Source organism: Rhopalosiphum padi, chromosome 3 (assembly GCF_020882245.1).
Source record: "Rhopalosiphum padi isolate XX-2018 chromosome 3, ASM2088224v1, whole genome shotgun sequence".
Classification (NCBI taxonomy): Eukaryota; Metazoa; Arthropoda; class Insecta; order Hemiptera; family Aphididae; genus Rhopalosiphum; species Rhopalosiphum padi.
In genome coordinates, this window is record NC_083599.1 from 77,881,208 (window position 1) to 77,898,032 (window position 16,825).

General features: G+C 29.9%; 4 protein-coding genes across 4 annotated transcripts; all 4 read right to left on the reverse strand.

Moving 5' to 3' along the window:
- Nucleotides 1-454: 454 nt before the first annotated feature.
- Nucleotides 455-6,490, reverse strand: LOC132926566 (uncharacterized). Its single transcript, XM_060990935.1, has 6 exons — nt 5,586-6,490; nt 2,160-2,364; nt 1,859-2,086; nt 1,659-1,778; nt 900-1,124; nt 455-619 (listed from the first exon to the last, which is right to left on the reverse strand). The coding sequence occupies exons 1-6, from the start codon at nt 5,595-5,597 to the stop codon at nt 498-500; spliced, it is 912 nt and encodes a 303-aa protein (XP_060846918.1). The 5' UTR covers nt 5,598-6,490; the 3' UTR covers nt 455-497.
- A 2,579-nt stretch (nt 6,491-9,069) lies between these two features.
- LOC132927308 (uncharacterized) lies at nt 9,070-11,113 on the reverse strand. The gene is made up of 2 exons (XM_060991820.1): nt 10,723-11,113; nt 9,070-10,615 (listed from the first exon to the last, which is right to left on the reverse strand). Exons 1-2 carry the CDS (start codon nt 10,840-10,842, stop codon nt 9,293-9,295), a joined length of 1,443 nt encoding a protein of 480 aa, XP_060847803.1. The 5' UTR covers nt 10,843-11,113; the 3' UTR covers nt 9,070-9,292.
- Nucleotides 11,114-13,479: 2,366 nt separating this feature from the next.
- LOC132925816 (uncharacterized) lies at nt 13,480-14,264 on the reverse strand (the record flags this gene model as incomplete). The annotated part of the gene is given in 3 exon segments (XM_060990180.1): nt 13,480-13,783; nt 14,058-14,095; nt 14,097-14,264. Coding segments are annotated over 3 exon segments (510 nt in total), but the record flags the coding sequence as incomplete, so codon positions are not given.
- Nucleotides 14,265-14,291: 27 nt separating this feature from the next.
- Nucleotides 14,292-15,651, reverse strand: LOC132925817 (uncharacterized). Its single transcript, XM_060990181.1, has 4 exons — nt 15,642-15,651; nt 15,174-15,348; nt 14,546-14,699; nt 14,292-14,489 (listed from the first exon to the last, which is right to left on the reverse strand). The coding sequence occupies exons 1-4, from the start codon at nt 15,649-15,651 to the stop codon at nt 14,292-14,294; spliced, it is 537 nt and encodes a 178-aa protein (XP_060846164.1).
- Nucleotides 15,652-16,825: the final 1,174 nt, after the last annotated feature.

Here is a 16,825-nt window from a genome sequence, read left to right on the forward strand (position 1 = left end):
CTGCAACAGACTTAACTATGACGTACAAAAAACGAAATATGTGTAATATATAATAAAGTCGTAGGAAATTTACCGACGAATAAACCTTCCGTTATATTAGTACACCACTATCGACAAATCATTGGACTCTCGACGACGGCAATAAGTACATGCGTAAAATAAAATCGTACGTAAAACTAATATAATGAGGTTATTTATTATGAAGTCATAATAATTCAATGATCTCCCAGACAGCAATAGAATATTCTTATAATGTTATACCAATGTTATTTACTCAACAGTAACATTTAGTAAAATATTTTTTCAATGTTATAATAATATTTGTAGATGTTACTGTAACATTACTACAAAATTATTTGGCCGCTATTTTCATGTTATCCTAACAACATATTATCAATATTATCATAATATTAATAACATAATATTTGATGTAAGAAAAATTTGTGAATAACTTAATATCTTTAGTCAAATAGAATTTTATAGCATCATTAACTATATTATATCTTACTATAGTATATTACTAAAACAGTGCACATACCATTAGATATATTTGGCTGGTTTTGTAAAATTGTAGTATCTTGTGGCAGTTTTAAAATATTAGCTGTAATACCAGATGATCCTATATAGTATTATAAAAAAGAAATAAGTATCTTAATTTATAAAAGAATATGTGTAAATACGTGGGTAGGTACATAGAATATATTATATTGGTTTGATAAAACTATAGGTTTATTTTTTTTTTTTATACAATGGCAAACTAAAGAAAATTAATATTAATACTTATACTTCTACAGTTTAATCATACGTCATACAATGAAGTTTTTGAACCATAAATTTTACATTTATTAGATTATTTTAAATTAAAATGTAAACGTATAATTATATTATATTATATTTACCTGTGTTTTCAATATTTTGATCACAAAATAATATTTTTTTAACTTTGATACTATTTCGATCAGAACTTGTTTTATATAATAATTGTGTATCCTCATTTTTTTCAACCGTCCAAGTCCCAACAGGAGATGAAATTATATGTTCTATATCATCAATGGGTTTATTAACTAATGAAGAGGCATGTTTTTCAGGTGTTATACAATTAATACCATCAATAACAGATTTGCCTATAAAATAAAAAAGTTACCGTCAGAAGTTTAAATATACAATAACACAATTATTACTAGAAAAAAGTTTCAATTTTAATACAATGCCTATTATAACAACACAAATTTAGTAAGACATGATAATGCCGACAACTTTTTAAGCTTAAATAAAAATAAACATATATATCATAAAAGATATATTAATATAAATAATTAAATACAGTAAATTGTAATTTATTTGACGAGTTACATTAAGTTAAATATAGATTATTACATCTAACATTATATATAATGAAGATTAAAATGATTTATTTAATAGGTAATAATATTAACATATATAATATTCTCTAATTTGCATACTAAGTCAAACAGGGTGTAAAACTTCTTAAAGATTATAGAACAATTCAATGTAGTTTCCTATTTTCTTTTCAAAATTTACTTTATTTTCTTTTTATAATGTTTTAATGAAATTAAAATTTTGTAAATATTTTTATTTTATTAATTTTATATAATTCAAATATTCATCTTATTGATATTATAAAAATATATTTATACTTTGGCTTTTATCGATTTTCCAAAGAGGATCTTTGTCCGAGTCATAAGACACATCATTTGAATCATCAGAAGGTTCAAAAATATTTGTTTCCTCGTTTAAATTAACTGACTGAGAAACATCTAAAAAAAAGTTTTTAGAAAAATACAAATTATTACATACAACTACAAATGAATAAGAAAAAAAACATTTTGAATCTTACCGTGATAACGAGGGGGACAGCTATTAGAAGACATTTTTATTTGTTTTGAATTATTAACTTTTTCAAGTTTTTTTGATTTTATAGTTGTGGCAGGAGACAAACTTTGACCTCTATAATAAGGAAATTTCCTTTTTCTTTTTGTCATACCATCAATAATGTCATCAGCACTTGATAAGTCTGATTTATGCATTGCCAATGGCAATTTTATTTTTGCTTCATTATATGAACCTGAATAATTTGTATAAAACTAATTAGTATATAATTCACTAGATAATCTTTATTAAAATCAAAATTTCTTAACTATAAACTTTATGTCCAATTTGTCTGGATTTGTAAAATATAAAATCATTCATATTTGGCTTAATTCTTTTTTGGACATATTTTTTCGCTTGTTTAGAAGCTTTAGGCCAAGCGCAAGAATTATTTTTTAACCAACAGTTTGGTACCACTTCAACACTTTCATCATCAACAAACTCAACAATAATCCATCCTATTTGATCATCCATCTAAATAAAAAAAAGGAAATAATTCAAATTATGATGTTTTAAATATTTAATTTAATTATGTACCCATTGTTAAAAATATGTTGATATTTTGAAGTAATAATTTAGAAATTTATACTGGTAAATGTATATCTACCTATACAACTTATGATTAATCACAAAAATTTTATTTAATTATTTATATTATTTATATTATTTACAGTTACAATTTATTTAAATGTCTGTGTGAATAATGGGCATGGCTATTTTTTTCCCACTATGATGAAATATCATCATTTTTTTTTTAATATCAGATATTGCCCAATGTTTGAGTTGATCAGATAAATTTTTAATTTCAAATATTTCAATAATTGTTGAATTAATGGGATCTACAAAATAGGGTAATAAAATGTTGAACTTTTTTCCAATAAGCATGATAATACCATCTTTTTGAGCAAAATTCATGCATTTTACTATTTCTCCATTTTTGGTTAGTATAAAACTATCACTATCTTTTTTAATTTTGATGGTTAAACTTTTAAATATAAGAGTGTAATATTGTGGACCTATTAAATCATCAACCAGTGGACCGTTATCATGGACATGTTTCAAAACTGGTTGATTGTCCATTAATGATTTATTACTTGAATTATTTAGTGCACATTTTTCATATTTTTCATAATATCTATTAACAATTTGTTCCAAAGGTTTTTCATTTTTTCTAAGATTAGATTTTATTTCTTTCATGTGATTTTCAAAACCAAAAGCTGAACAATTATCAAGTGGACCAAATAAATCATAATCATCACATAAGTGTAATAAGGCATGGACATTGTGTGATACAAATTGTTGTCCATAAATATGTTGAAAGTTCTTGACAAAAAAATCTAATAGTTCTCTTGCATATTGAAGAAGAAATTTTCGATCAGGACTTAATAAAATTAACATTGCAATGTTCAAAACCATAAAATTGGTGTACATTTCTTCACTCAAAATGGTTTTTAACACAACTGGTCCAGTGTATAATAAGAATAAACGAAATTCAGTAGCTTTCCAGCGACATACATCTGGAAGACATCTGTTCTTTCTAGAGAAATCGGAAGAAAGATATGTATTGGATGCTAACAATAAAGTTGATATTTCATTTATTTTTGAAGACCGAAGTCTAACATTTAATGGTCCTTTAATCCAAAGGCTGATGAGTTTTTTACAAACACCTAAGCAAACCAAGTGCATGTAGTCAAGTGAAAAAGATTTTACAGAGTTAAAACTTTGTAATTCAACTAGAACAGAAGTTTGATTTGAAATCTGGTATTCTTCATCTTCAGTATTCAGATATGCATGATGATTTCTTTCAATTGACTTTGTTTGGGAATAAGGAAAACATACTCGATTGCATACATATTCTCCCTCTATAGTGCAACGAGTACATGAATAAAAACCTGTATGACCTTTCACTTTTAAAACAAATGCTTTTGCAGGAGCATCGCAACAAAACAATGTAATATTTACTTTAATATTAATTCCATTTAATATAATACCTTCAGTTTCTAAACGTTTAGCTTCATTAACAAAATCAATTAAATATTCATTGCTGTCTTTTGGTTTTTCAATTCCCCAATAAAGGCCAACAATAAAAACTGATTTCTTTAGTGGAGGTTTAACCAAAATGGAAGCTAATATTGGCCAAAATTGAGAACTACTACTTTTTGAAATTGGTAATCCATCAATTCCTATGACAATTTGAATATCTTGTACATTTGATGGGGCATATAATTTAATTCCTTTTTCTAAACCAAAATGATGATAAACTCCAGGACTGACAATTCGGTTTTCTTTTGATTTATTAATAGGAGTGTTTAAAATTGTGCGGCAATCAATTGGTAAATTATTGAAACAATCATGCATTTTTAAACCTTTTAACAAACCATTAACTGCATTATGAGGAATTTTATAATCTATTGCCCAAGAAGCTAAAAATTCTTGAACTGAAAATTGTTTAGATGAATTTATGAATAATTTATCTTTATTAAATATATGTGTATCTGTTGGCTCATTATAAGTGTTGATAACTGGTAATGGTAAATCAGTTGAAGCATTTGACGGAAACTCATTTGAAATATTGTATTGGTTCTTAGAGCTAGATGTTAAGTTATCATATTTAAACAAAGGCATAAGATTTAAATTATTTATTTCCAAAACATTTTCTGGCGGTTCATATTCCAATGAATTTGAGTGTGAAAGCATTTCCTCGACATCATTTATTTCTTTCATAATCTTTCTTCTCTTAGTGCGTACACTTTCTATTCTTCTAGTAGACATTATGATTCAGTAATCACTACCAAATACCAATAAAAATTTAACAAAATCAAATTTATTATTAAAATACAAATTTTTATTATTATTATACAATGGTAATTTTGTAAGTATCTACCTACCAAAAAAATAAAGTAATATAATATACTTAAATTTGTTCCTATCAAATACACCAATAATACATATTTAATTTTTTACAGTACTAGTTAATTTAGTTTATAATTTACTTATTTAAGTTTAATATCATTTAAATTAATTTATACTTTTTAAAATATGTATTATAATGAGAAATAGAGAAGTATTATGGTAATACAACTAATACAAGTGTTATGGTCACCCAACCAGGAAATCAGCAACAGTTTAAATAAAATATTTATTAGAAGAGTGAATAGATTTGGTATAAATAAACAAAGACTTGATCTTTTTACTATCTTTATACTCTTTTTAGTATGCCAATTAAATTCAATATCTTTTTAATTATATATTATATATTATTTCAAACTTTAGATATTCACAAATCAACAATATGTTTTTTTTTTTAAATATAAACCATTTTAAATTTGTCAATAAATTATGGTAAAATGTATGCAATATATATAGGAACTAATAATTATGATAATTTAATACTATAGTTAGGTAGTAGGTTCCTACAATTAATTAATTATTTTATAGTAGGAAGAACGAGTTAAAAAAACATAGTATAACAATAGGTGTTTGCCATGCTAAATACTATATTAAATTCTAGTCAGTGCTTGAATCGGAAAAGAAAAATCAGGACGTACTATTAGCTGGCATTACCAAATAATGTATGTACCCACCCGTATTTAAAAATGTTTAAATCTACCACTATAAAGCACTATATAGTATATACCTATTATAAAAATATAAAATTAAAATGTTAACTTTATAATTTAATGAATTTCACTTACCACAAACAGCATAAAATCCAATATTTGGTTTTGGTAATAATAGTTCACACTGTTACTGTAGTGTAAACTGTAGTGTGAAAGAAGACACGTATCGTCGTAATGGCGTGCGGATAAATAGTTAAAACGTTAAATCGTTAAATGTTTAATCTTTAGGCACTGCCGCGAACTGGTATCAACACTCCGCCACTCCGCCACTCCGCGTCACAATAATCCGCGTTCAAAAACAATAATATCATAGAATTTTGAGAAATCTAAAAATATATTTTTTGACGGCAAGCTGGGTAAATACAAACTGTCCATAGAGACGGCATACGCGTGTCGTGTACTATCGATAATACTGAGATAAGCATTAAGCACGACTAGTCTTGTTATTTATATAATTTTATTATACAAAATTGAAAATATCCAAGTTATAGTTACGTAGTAATGTGCACAGTTCACCGACGTATAAAATAATATTTAACAGTTTTATTATCATAATTTCATAAGTCATGAACACATGAATTTATATAAAATACCTAAAATAATACTTACCACAAATTCAATTCAAATAATGGAAAATTATGTATTTAATACAATACATAAATTATAATTAGTATCATTTTATTAGATACCTACATTACAGTATACATTAAAATTAAATGGCCAAATGGGTGTATTTGATTGGGAGATGTCCGTGTACCTATATCGATCAAGTCTACAGACCAGGGATTTATATACATAAAGACATAAAGTGTAGTATACTTATTACTTTTTCATTTTAAACGTGAGGACAGCTTTTGTAATACTTTTTACCTATTCCATATAATTTTAATATATTTACTATAATATTCTACTCAGGTTTTTAATTAAATATTATTAAAATCATTTGTATACAATATTTTCAAAACCACATTTTTACAACATTTCTCAAATAATAAATGTAAAATGTTATAGTAACTTTAAAATTATAAAAATTAAAACTGAATATTATGGTAATGTTTAAAAAATGTTTTTCAAATAATGATATCAAATAAATGTTTCTATAATAATATAATAACATTTGTATTTAAATATTTTAACATAATTTAATATACATTATTATTATAATATAAACGTTACTAAATTGCTGTCTGGGCTATGACGGAAAAAAAAAATGTCGAAATTTTAAGATATAAAATCGCGTAATAAAAAAAATCGAAAAAAAAAGTGCAAAAAATGTGGGCGGCCGTGTTAATCAAAGCGCCGCCGGAGCCGGATTCGTTCTCATTACACCTGCCTAATCCTACATCCTATCCTAACGCCTAAACCTATCGACTACAGTTCGAGTTGAAGACCGACGTCGAATCTCGAGCACTTGAGCCGTTTCCGAGCCGCGACGAATCGGGCGTCTAGCACCGTTTTACCCACGAAATCCGTACGATTCGACTCTAAACGCGTTTTTTTATTTGTTCGCCCACGACGTCCGTCGAGACATCGTAATGTTCAATCACATTTAGCATAACATATGTATTTTATTATATCCAAAGAATTAATTCCCACGTCATAAAAAAAAAAAAATTATATAAATCATACCACGTATTACAATACGTTATATGCGTATTAGCACGCAAAAATCGTATTCGAGAGATCGGTCAACAGGATCGCGACCCCGAGAAAACGAACGCGTAAAAAGAGAGCGCGTCGTACAAAAACGACGCGGTAAAAACATCGCGGGACGGCGGTGTGATAAAAGGGTGCTTCAAGAGTCGCGCGGTCGTCGGCACGGGCGACGGCGGCGATAACGGCGGAAGGGCGATAAGAATTGTAATTTTCCGATTGGCTTTCTGCTAAAGTACCGGCAGCGCTCCGGAGGACAACGGACGAACTCCTTCACGTTTTATTATATTAGACTAGCTGCCCGTGTGCCTCGGTGTGAGTGTGCCTCGCTATGAGTGTGCATCGCTGTGAGTGTGCCTCGCTGTGAGTGTGCCTCGCTGTGAGTGTGCCTCGCTTTGAGTGAAACTCGCTGTAAGTGAATACCCTAGGACGGATGGAAGAGCTTGAAAGCGGAAAGTTTTCAAAAAAAGAAAGATTTAGCGGTAATAAGTCCGCGGTGTTGGTACCACTGATTAGTAATACTGCGAGTCTTCTATCGGGATGATGATAAGTTGTCGATTGTTTGGCGGTATTCTTTCGAATGTGAAAAGTTTTTGAAAGTCGAGATTGAGACGTAGACTTTTGAGTGTCTAGCTATCAGCCCTCTACCGGTGTAAATCGATAACCGGCTGCGGAATCCGCCTACGGCGGATTGTCTGACCTCCTGGCGTCGAAAGTAGGAAAAAATGTTATAGTCGAATGTCGTCTTTTGAGCGTTGAATAATCAGTAATCACTCGTGAAAATAAATTTATATGCAACTACTATGCCTACCAGGTAGGCAATCCGACTGCGTCGGATCGCGGACCCCGTCGGCGCAATAAGTGAAATCAAAATGTTGTATGAACTCAACTTTCAAAAAGCTTTAAGGAAAACCAAACCAGCCAGGTAGGCGATCCGCCTACGTCGGATCGCAGACAATGTCGGCGCAATCAGTGAAATAAGAACTTTTCTCTAACCCCCGTTTCGATAAAATACTAACATCAGCCAATACACTCGTTAATATTATATATTATTATTAAATATAATACACATGATTAAATTTGCAATGTATCGTGTTAAAAAAATTAAATATTACATACAATCCCATGTATTTTATTAGGTAGATATTATATAAAACATTAGAAATATAATTCATTTAATTATTTAATGTTTATTACATAATTGGTGTAACAATAATTTGTGTACAGATGAGGAGAGTATGAGTTTTACACATATAATACACTTATAACATATCATGTTTGTAACGTTTAAGTCCACCAGAACATTGTCAATGTACAATTATTATGATAAAAATAAAAAAATATAAGTAATATCATTTATGTTTAAAATTATTTTACTATTATTGTAATGTATTCGATTCTTTTTTTTTTAATAATTTTAATTATATTTGATACCTACTCACATTTTTTTTCATAGTACATACACAAACACACGCACAAATATATTTATACGATTTCCCACTTATATATTGTGGACGTATATTAAATTATATGTATAGTCCATTCCAAATGAGATCAGCCTTCGGCGGCCGGTTGTGCGCACGGAGGCGTGGCTTCACTACGAGCACGGTCTCGAACTTTGTCGTCGCGGCGCATGACTAGAGCGACGTAATTAGTCTATTATAGACCAGCGACCTGTACAAATAACTTAAATTGCATTGTATACTCTGAAACAGATGGACTGCGGAGCTGTACGTCGTGATGTATTTTTCCGTACCGTCACTCGCACAGTCGCGCGCGCCGCATGATCACACGTACGTCAGTGTACGCTATCGGTACAACACCAATTTCTTTTGTTCAATTTTTAACACCTATATATTTTTTTTATTACCTAATGTTATAGGTATGTAAAAACAAATTCCTATAATTTAATTAGTAACAATTTATTATATTTAAGCATGATAAAAAAAGTATAATACATGATAAAAAATTATAAAACATAAAGCATGATAAAAAAATATAATACATGATAAAACAATGATAAATATAATACATGATAAAAAAAATGATAAATATAATACATGATAAAAAAATGATAAAACATAAAGCATGATAAAAAATATAATACATGATAAAAAAATAAAAATTAATTACTCCGAATCATCTGTTGAGGTTGTTTCTCCTGTTATCGTCATAATACAAGGTTCCATTGCATCTATCAATTCATCCATGATATCGTCCGCTTTCCATATTTTGTCCTCTTCTTCAATTACGTGCTTTATAAAGTTTTTCCAGTTTTCAGGTGTAACCCTTTCAATCGCTGTATTTAGCAGTTGGCGAACATCGTCGATTTTAAAAGTCGTGTTTTTTTGTTTCACGTATCCTTTTACCATCGCCCATGCTAATTCAATGGGATTGAATTCGCAATGGTACGGTGGCAATCGGAGTACGGTGTGCCCGTTGTCTTTTGCCAAGTTGTCGATTACATACGATTTTTGTTGTGGTCGCATTTCTTTTGATATCGCCAGAAGTTCGGGCTTCAACAATGACGATAGCGGTCGTTCACGAACAACGTCTCTGGAAATGAGCCACTCCAATATATCAGCCTTTTTCCAAGAACTATTTGGATATTTTTCTTGCTCTACTGAATGGTACGGCGCATTGTCCATGACGATGATTGAATTTGGATCGAGTACAGGGATAATGGACTCAAACCACTGTTTAAAGTTATCCCCATTCATCTCGTCGTGGTAGTCTCCTGTATTTTTTTTGGAAACGAAACATAGTAGGCCACCTGGCAGAAAACCATGCTCTGACCCAATGTGTAATACAATGAGTCGTTTCCCTTTACCTGATGGATTTGGTAAACCGGTTGAAAGACCTTTGTTGAATGCATCGTGTTTAGAGAGAACCGTATTGTCCTTCCAAACACGATCGACACAATCGCCGGCGTTCAACCATGTTTCATCCAGATAATATATAGATCGACCTTCAGCTCTATATTTCCGAATGTCGTATAAATACTTACGACGCCAAACAATTAAGTCCTCCCTCTCGGTCAGCACACTGCACCTTTTTCTTTTTGTAAATACGAAGTCCAATTTTTTGATAACCCGATACAGAGACGTCCTTTTAAAATTTGGAAGCGATGGATCTGCGTTTACATCGAATAAAATTCGATCGATAGTTGGTAGTTCACGTTTTAACCAAATAGAATGAATTGTCCGACGTAATCCTGTGCGGTCCAGATCATCAATTTTTTCAAATAGTGAAGCCTTTAATCTTTTTCTGTTAGGAGATGATACTGTTTTCGTCGTTTTATATTCGCTGATGGTATTCCTTATTGTGTCTCGTCCCAAACCAGTTAACTCTCTAATACGGTTAATAATGTCCCCATATTTTTTGTCTGGTGTATTAGAAATGATATCTTTATAAATATTGACTATCATTATTTTTTGACGACTGGACACAAACTGTAAAAAACATATTATATAAATAATAATATATACGTAATACATTTTGAAATATCAAATATTAAATAAGTAAATATTTGAATATTATATTAATCATTGTTACTTACTTTTCCATTTTTATTTTTTGTTTTTGGAGAAGTAGTAGGTACACCTTCTTCAGGCTGCAGAGGCATACAACCTTCTATTTCAGGGATATCACCCGTATTTATTTCGTTATTATCACTCATTATACAATATGCAAAACACAATTTCAATAACAAACAAATAAATCAGTAAAATAAAACGGACAGGCGCGTAATTCAGCGGCAAACACGAAGGCGTCGAGTCGTTAAATGCAGGCGCCAGGCACGTAAACACGATACACACATACCGGCGGCGTCGACATCGGCCGCCGCCGCTGGTAGAGCTCCAGTCGAACAACTACTAGGTGGGGGAGCCAGAACCGCCTCCGGACGAAAACTGGTTGCCGCGCAAGGCTGATCTCATTTGGAATAGACTATATATAGTTAAACCTATTAATATCGTTAAACGTAACGTGTTTTTAAATATTTTATTATTATGTATGTATAACAGACTTAACTATAACGTACAAAAAACGAAATACGTGTGATATATAATAAAGTCGTAGGAAATTTACCGACGAATAAACCTTCCGTTATATCAGTACACCGCTATCGACAGATCACTGGACTCTCGACGACGGCAATGAGCACACGCGTAAAATAAAATCGTACGTAAAACCAATATAATGAGGTTATTTATTATTAAGTCATAATAATTCAACGATCTATGACGGAAAAAAAAAAATGTCGAAATTTTAAAATATAAAATCGCGTAATAAAAAAAATCGAAAAAAAGTGCAAAAAATGTGGGCGGCCGTGTTAATCAAAGCGCCGCCGGAAATACCGCCGGAGCGGGATTCGTTCTCGTAACACCTGCCTAATCCTATGTCCTATCCTAACGCCTAAACCTATCGACTACAGTCCGAGTTGAAGACCGACGTCGAATCTCGAGCACTTGAGCCGTTTCCGAGCCGCGACGAATCGGGCGTCTAGCACCGTTTTTTACCCACGAAATCCGTACGATTCGACTCTAAACGCGTTTTTTTATTTGTTCGCGACATCGTAATGTTTTCAATCACATTTAGCATTACATATATGTATATTTTATTTTATCCAAAGAATTAATTCCCACGTCATAAAAAAAAAAAAAATTATATAAATCATACCACGTATTACAATACGTGATATGCGTATTAGCACGCAAAAATCGTAATCGAGAGATCGGTCAACGCGATCGCGACCCCGAGAAAACGAACTAAAACGACGCGGTAAAAACATCGCGGGACGGCGGTGTGATAAGAGCGGGCTTCGAGAGTCGCGCGGCCGTCGGAAGGGCGATAAGAATTATAATTTTCCGATTGGCTCTCCGCTAAAGTACCGGCAGCGCTCAAGAGGACAAAAGAAGAACCGCTTCACGTTTTATTATATTAGATTTTCAAAAAAAATATCATTTTTTTTAAATACGACTAGTCAAAATGGGTAAAGGACTTGCCTATTCAGCATCCGAAAAATCTTTAATTATTGAATTGATACAATTAAATAAAGTGGTGGAAAATAAGAAAACCGATGCATTTAGCATTCACGATAAAAACAAAGCATGGGAAAGTATTACCAAAACTTTCAATGCGAGTGGTGATCATCCAAAAGTGAGTTGAATTTTAAATATTATATTTTATGTTTAATCATTGTTTAACGTTTTTAGTATTCTGAAGTAGAAGACGTGTATTAGATAGGGATTATACCTATTTTGATTATCAAAGATAATATTTAGACAGCTTGCTAAGTTCCTATTGATGGTGTTATATAATTGTTGTATCTACTTCTAATTTGTTACCAATTATTTAAATAATATAATATGGTAAACCATGGTAGTTTTCTATAAGTGATACGAACAATTTGTTATAATTAATTTGACACCCCATCATTATTTTAAAACAATTATATTATTAATTTATTTGATTTTAACAATTTATTATTTATTTATAATTTTTTTGGAATCAATCTTGCAAACTGCATATAGTATATACAAATAATACATTATTTTAGGAACTTCCAAAATTTTTGTTACATTTTATATGTTAGTAGTCTACTATAGTAAAATTAGCATTTTTTCAATTTTTTTACTATTTACTAATTTTATAGAGAACTGTAAGTCAAGTTAAAAAATGCTGGCATAACATCAAAACAAAAAGAAACTCTGAAATAACTTCTCATAAACAAGCGGTTTTGAGAACTGGAGGTGGACCAACAGTTGAAAAATTAGTAGAGAATCCATTGATCGATGAATTTGCTAACATAGCATGTGAAATTCCTGGGGCCATTGACAGTGATACAATCGCTAGTCACAATATTACATGGGTAACTACATCTGATGGATATTTGGAGTTTAATATCCAACCTAGTGATGATAATTTATCTGGTAATAACAAAAATAATGTTAAAATTAGATATATAAATTCAAAAACAAAATTATTTTATAGATTCAAATATTAATGATACTGATGCAAATTTTACAAATGCTGTCCCAAGTAAATCTATTGAAAAGCATGTGGAATTAACAAGGCAGTATTTAAAAAACAAAAAATCAAACTTGTCAGCTGAAGCGACAAGCCGTATTGAACGAGTTGAGATCTAAAAAATTAATGATGAAGAGATACATAACTTGTTAAAGGAAGAATTACTTTTTTAATATACTTTTTTATGAGATTGATATATAATATAATACTTGTTCAATAAATTTTATAATTTGTTTATTAGCTGTATTTCTGTTAATTTTTACAAATTATATTATTAAATAATATTCTAAGAAAAATGCATATTTATGAATTCTGATCTAACTATATTTCCATACAAATTAGGTAATCCATTATATTCTTGATGAAACATTTGGTTGTTATTCAAAACTTCATCTGTGTATGGTAGGTTTTCATATCTAAATATTGCAATGTTGTGTAACACTGCACATGCTGATATTATTAACAATGTTGTACTTAGTTTTGTAGCTAACTTCCTAGATAAACAACTAAATCTTCTTTTGATTATTCCATTTAGTCGTTCTACGGTATTTCTTGTGGCTATATGAGCTTTATTGTATCTTTCTTCAGCTCTATTTTGTGGATTGCGCACAGGAGTAAATAAATATCCCAATTGTGGATAACCAACATCACCCAAGAGACGTCCTGGTAATTGTTTTTGTTCATAAATTATATTGATATTACTGTTGCTATAAATAAACAACATATAATATGTTATTACTTAAGGAATATATTTTATATATTTTGAGTATTTCAGTTTTTACAACTTAAATAAATTCTTTATTCTAGAAAAGTCTAGAGTTATAAAAATATACCCAGCATTATTATAACAAAACATGTTTGTACCTAAAAATTCGATTATCATGAACAGATCCTGGCCACCTATATAGCTACAATATCCAGTATTTCACATCTAGATCCACTCACAATCTGTACATTTATTGAAAATATGCCTTTTCTGTTCCTGAAATTTTCCCCTTGGTCACCTCCAGGATTTAGTATTGGTATATGGGTACAGTCTATTGCACCATCAACACCAACAAATCCTGAATAAGAATAATTTTTCAACTGTGTATATACTTATTTAAAGCATAATGAACAAATTATTTTGAAATTACCAGCAATATTAGAAAATAACACTTGATTATGTATTTTTCCTTCTAGAGTAGCAGGAAACTTTACAAAAGTCGGTAACTTACTTGCTATTATTCTTGAAATATCTTTTACACATCTACTTATAGTTGGTTGGCTAATACCAACCAAATCACCAGTAACTATCTGTAATGAAAAATAGAGTAGATCACTATCATTACTCACTCAATTTACCTACTCACTTGGAAATTTCCAGTTCTATAATACCGTAACACTGCAAGTAGTTTCAATAATGGTGGAATTGGAAGGCCTCTCATTGAATTGTCATTGAATTCGGCTTCAATGTCATTAAATACGAGGGGCATTAAACTTTGTAATACTGTAGTTTTAGAAAATCTATTAAATTTAAATTTAAATTGCATTTTTAGTAAGATGAAATTATGAATTATAATTTTTGTTGTAAATATTTTAATTTATATAGGTAGAATTATGTCCATAGCTAAAAATAATCGGTCTGTATAAATGCATTTTAATTATTTCTTGGATATTATATTATAATATATGCTATTCATATATAGCATTTTATTACTCTACACTTTTTTTTTCATACTATGAATATTTTCGTATTAATAAAATGTGTTCAACAAATTAAACTGTAAAAAGTGAATATTAAAAAAAAATATTGTTTTATTAATAGGTAGGTTATCATTTGATTTTTATTTATTATAATAAATTCACTCACATGATAATAAATTACTCTTTGGAATATTTTTGTTTTAACTTAGGCTTTAGGCATAAATAAAAATAAAATTAATGGCCTCCATATGACCATATAATATGGTGATTTCTATTGAAAATTATTTCACTTACCTGAATCTGTTAAAAAATTCTTTATCGTCATAAAAATCAATTGGATTTTGCATGTCTCTAATATATCGTTTAGGAACGCGTTCATTATTTTCTTCAGCACGGTTGTAAAAATTAACTAATTCTACAAAGTGTATTATCAGTGGCGGCGCTAGGCGTATTGCCCACGGCCTCGCACCTCAAAGGACCTCGCGTTCCAAAGGGACTTATAATTAACCATAGAAAAATATGGGAGAAGTATCTATACAAAAATTTTTGTATCCATGAAATTATTTTATTAAAAAAAAATCATAAACATAAATGTTATATTTCGTCATATTTAGTCATTACTAAAAGTACCAGATCACACTATGCGTTTTGTCGGTTGCCGATCGGCAAACGACCGCAACTATTCTATAATTAACATATAAACCGCGTTATCGGGGCCAGACTGACCGATTCGGCGAACCGATTTTATCTAAACTCGATAACGTAATTTCATTTTGACAGTTGTTGTTAGTTCAATTGGTTGTGTTTTATCCTCGTTTCTGTATCGATCGATTACCGAAAATTATATTCAATTTAATAATATTTAACGAAGCAAAAATCATACCACACGTACCTAAGTTGTAAGTATAAAACTTTATTAATTGTGTTTACATTTTCCATTGTTTTTTTTTTTTTTGTTTTATGATATTAGTTATAAAATTATTTTATTATAATATGAAAATAAATATAGATATATAATAATAATTTTTTATAATAGGGAAGTAATAATATATTTTAGTATGTTGTTTTGGAAATGTTAGTTGAATCTTTAAGAACTAGTAAATAATTGTAATTTATAATCGAATATTATTTGTATTTAACACTTCTCATACATAATTTTATAAATTTTACATAATAATTTATTATTAAAATATAACTATCCATATGTAGGTATCATGTCTGGATCTAGTAGAGACAGAGATACCGGTCGGAAATGGGAATCTGGTGCTTCCAAAAAAAAGAGAAAAGCTGAAATGATGCAAGTGAACCAAGCTATGAGTACTAGTATGATGAAATTTCTAAACAAAACCAGTACATCAACAACTACAGACTTAGACGAACCTAATGCCAAAATGGATTTAAATGAAGGAAATTTATCCAATAAAATTTCAAAATACAATGAAGAATTGACAAAAGAAGTTGAAACTAAGTCTGATCTTGAAACTTCTCCGCCAATAAATACTTTTGAAAATAAAGAAATTACTCTTTATGTTAACTTTAATATAAATAATATTTGCGATTTAGAGATGCACAAACAAGAAATTGTTTTAAGTGAACCACTAATAAGTTTAGACCCAGGGAAATGGGTGTTTCCGTTATCAGGTTCACAGCGTCACGATTTAGTTCAACATGGTCCTCAACAGATGCTAGATATTTGCGATGAAAATTATCCTTTAGACAATAATAAGAGACATTTTTCTAACTTCCACTATACAAGAAAATTAAGTAATGGCAAAACTCAACATCGCAGATGGCTAGTTTATTCTCAATCTCAAGATAAAATATATTGTTTTCCGTGTACAGTTTTTTCTAATTTACAAACACAAATGATTCGTGAAGGATGTTGTGACTGGAAACATCTAAGTACAATTTTGCAAAGACACGAAAAGAGCCAAGAGCACATGGTG

Coding starts and splice junctions, on each gene's coding strand:
- LOC132925817 (XM_060990181.1), bottom strand. Junction 14,700..15,173: donor GAATTTTTTAACAGATTCAG/GTAAGTGAAATA, acceptor TAAATTTAATAG/ATTTTCTAAAACTACAGTAT. Junction 14,490..14,545: donor ATAGAACTGGAAATTTCCAA/GTGAGTAGGTAA, acceptor TTTTCATTACAG/ATAGTTACTGGTGATTTGGT.
- LOC132926566 (XM_060990935.1), bottom strand. Junction 2,087..2,159: donor AATTGGACATAAAGTTTATA/GTTAAGAAATTT, acceptor CAAATTATTCAG/GTTCATATAATGAAGCAAAA. Junction 1,125..1,658: donor GAAAATCGATAAAAGCCAAA/GTATAAATATAT, acceptor TTTATTTTATAG/GCAAATCTGTTATTGATGGT.
- LOC132927308 (XM_060991820.1), bottom strand. CDS start 10,842: ATGAGTGATAATAACGAAATAAATACGGGTGATATCCCTGAAATAGAA. Junction 10,616..10,722: donor CAAAAAATAAAAATGGAAAA/GTAAGTAACAAT, acceptor TGTTTTTTACAG/TTTGTGTCCAGTCGTCAAAA.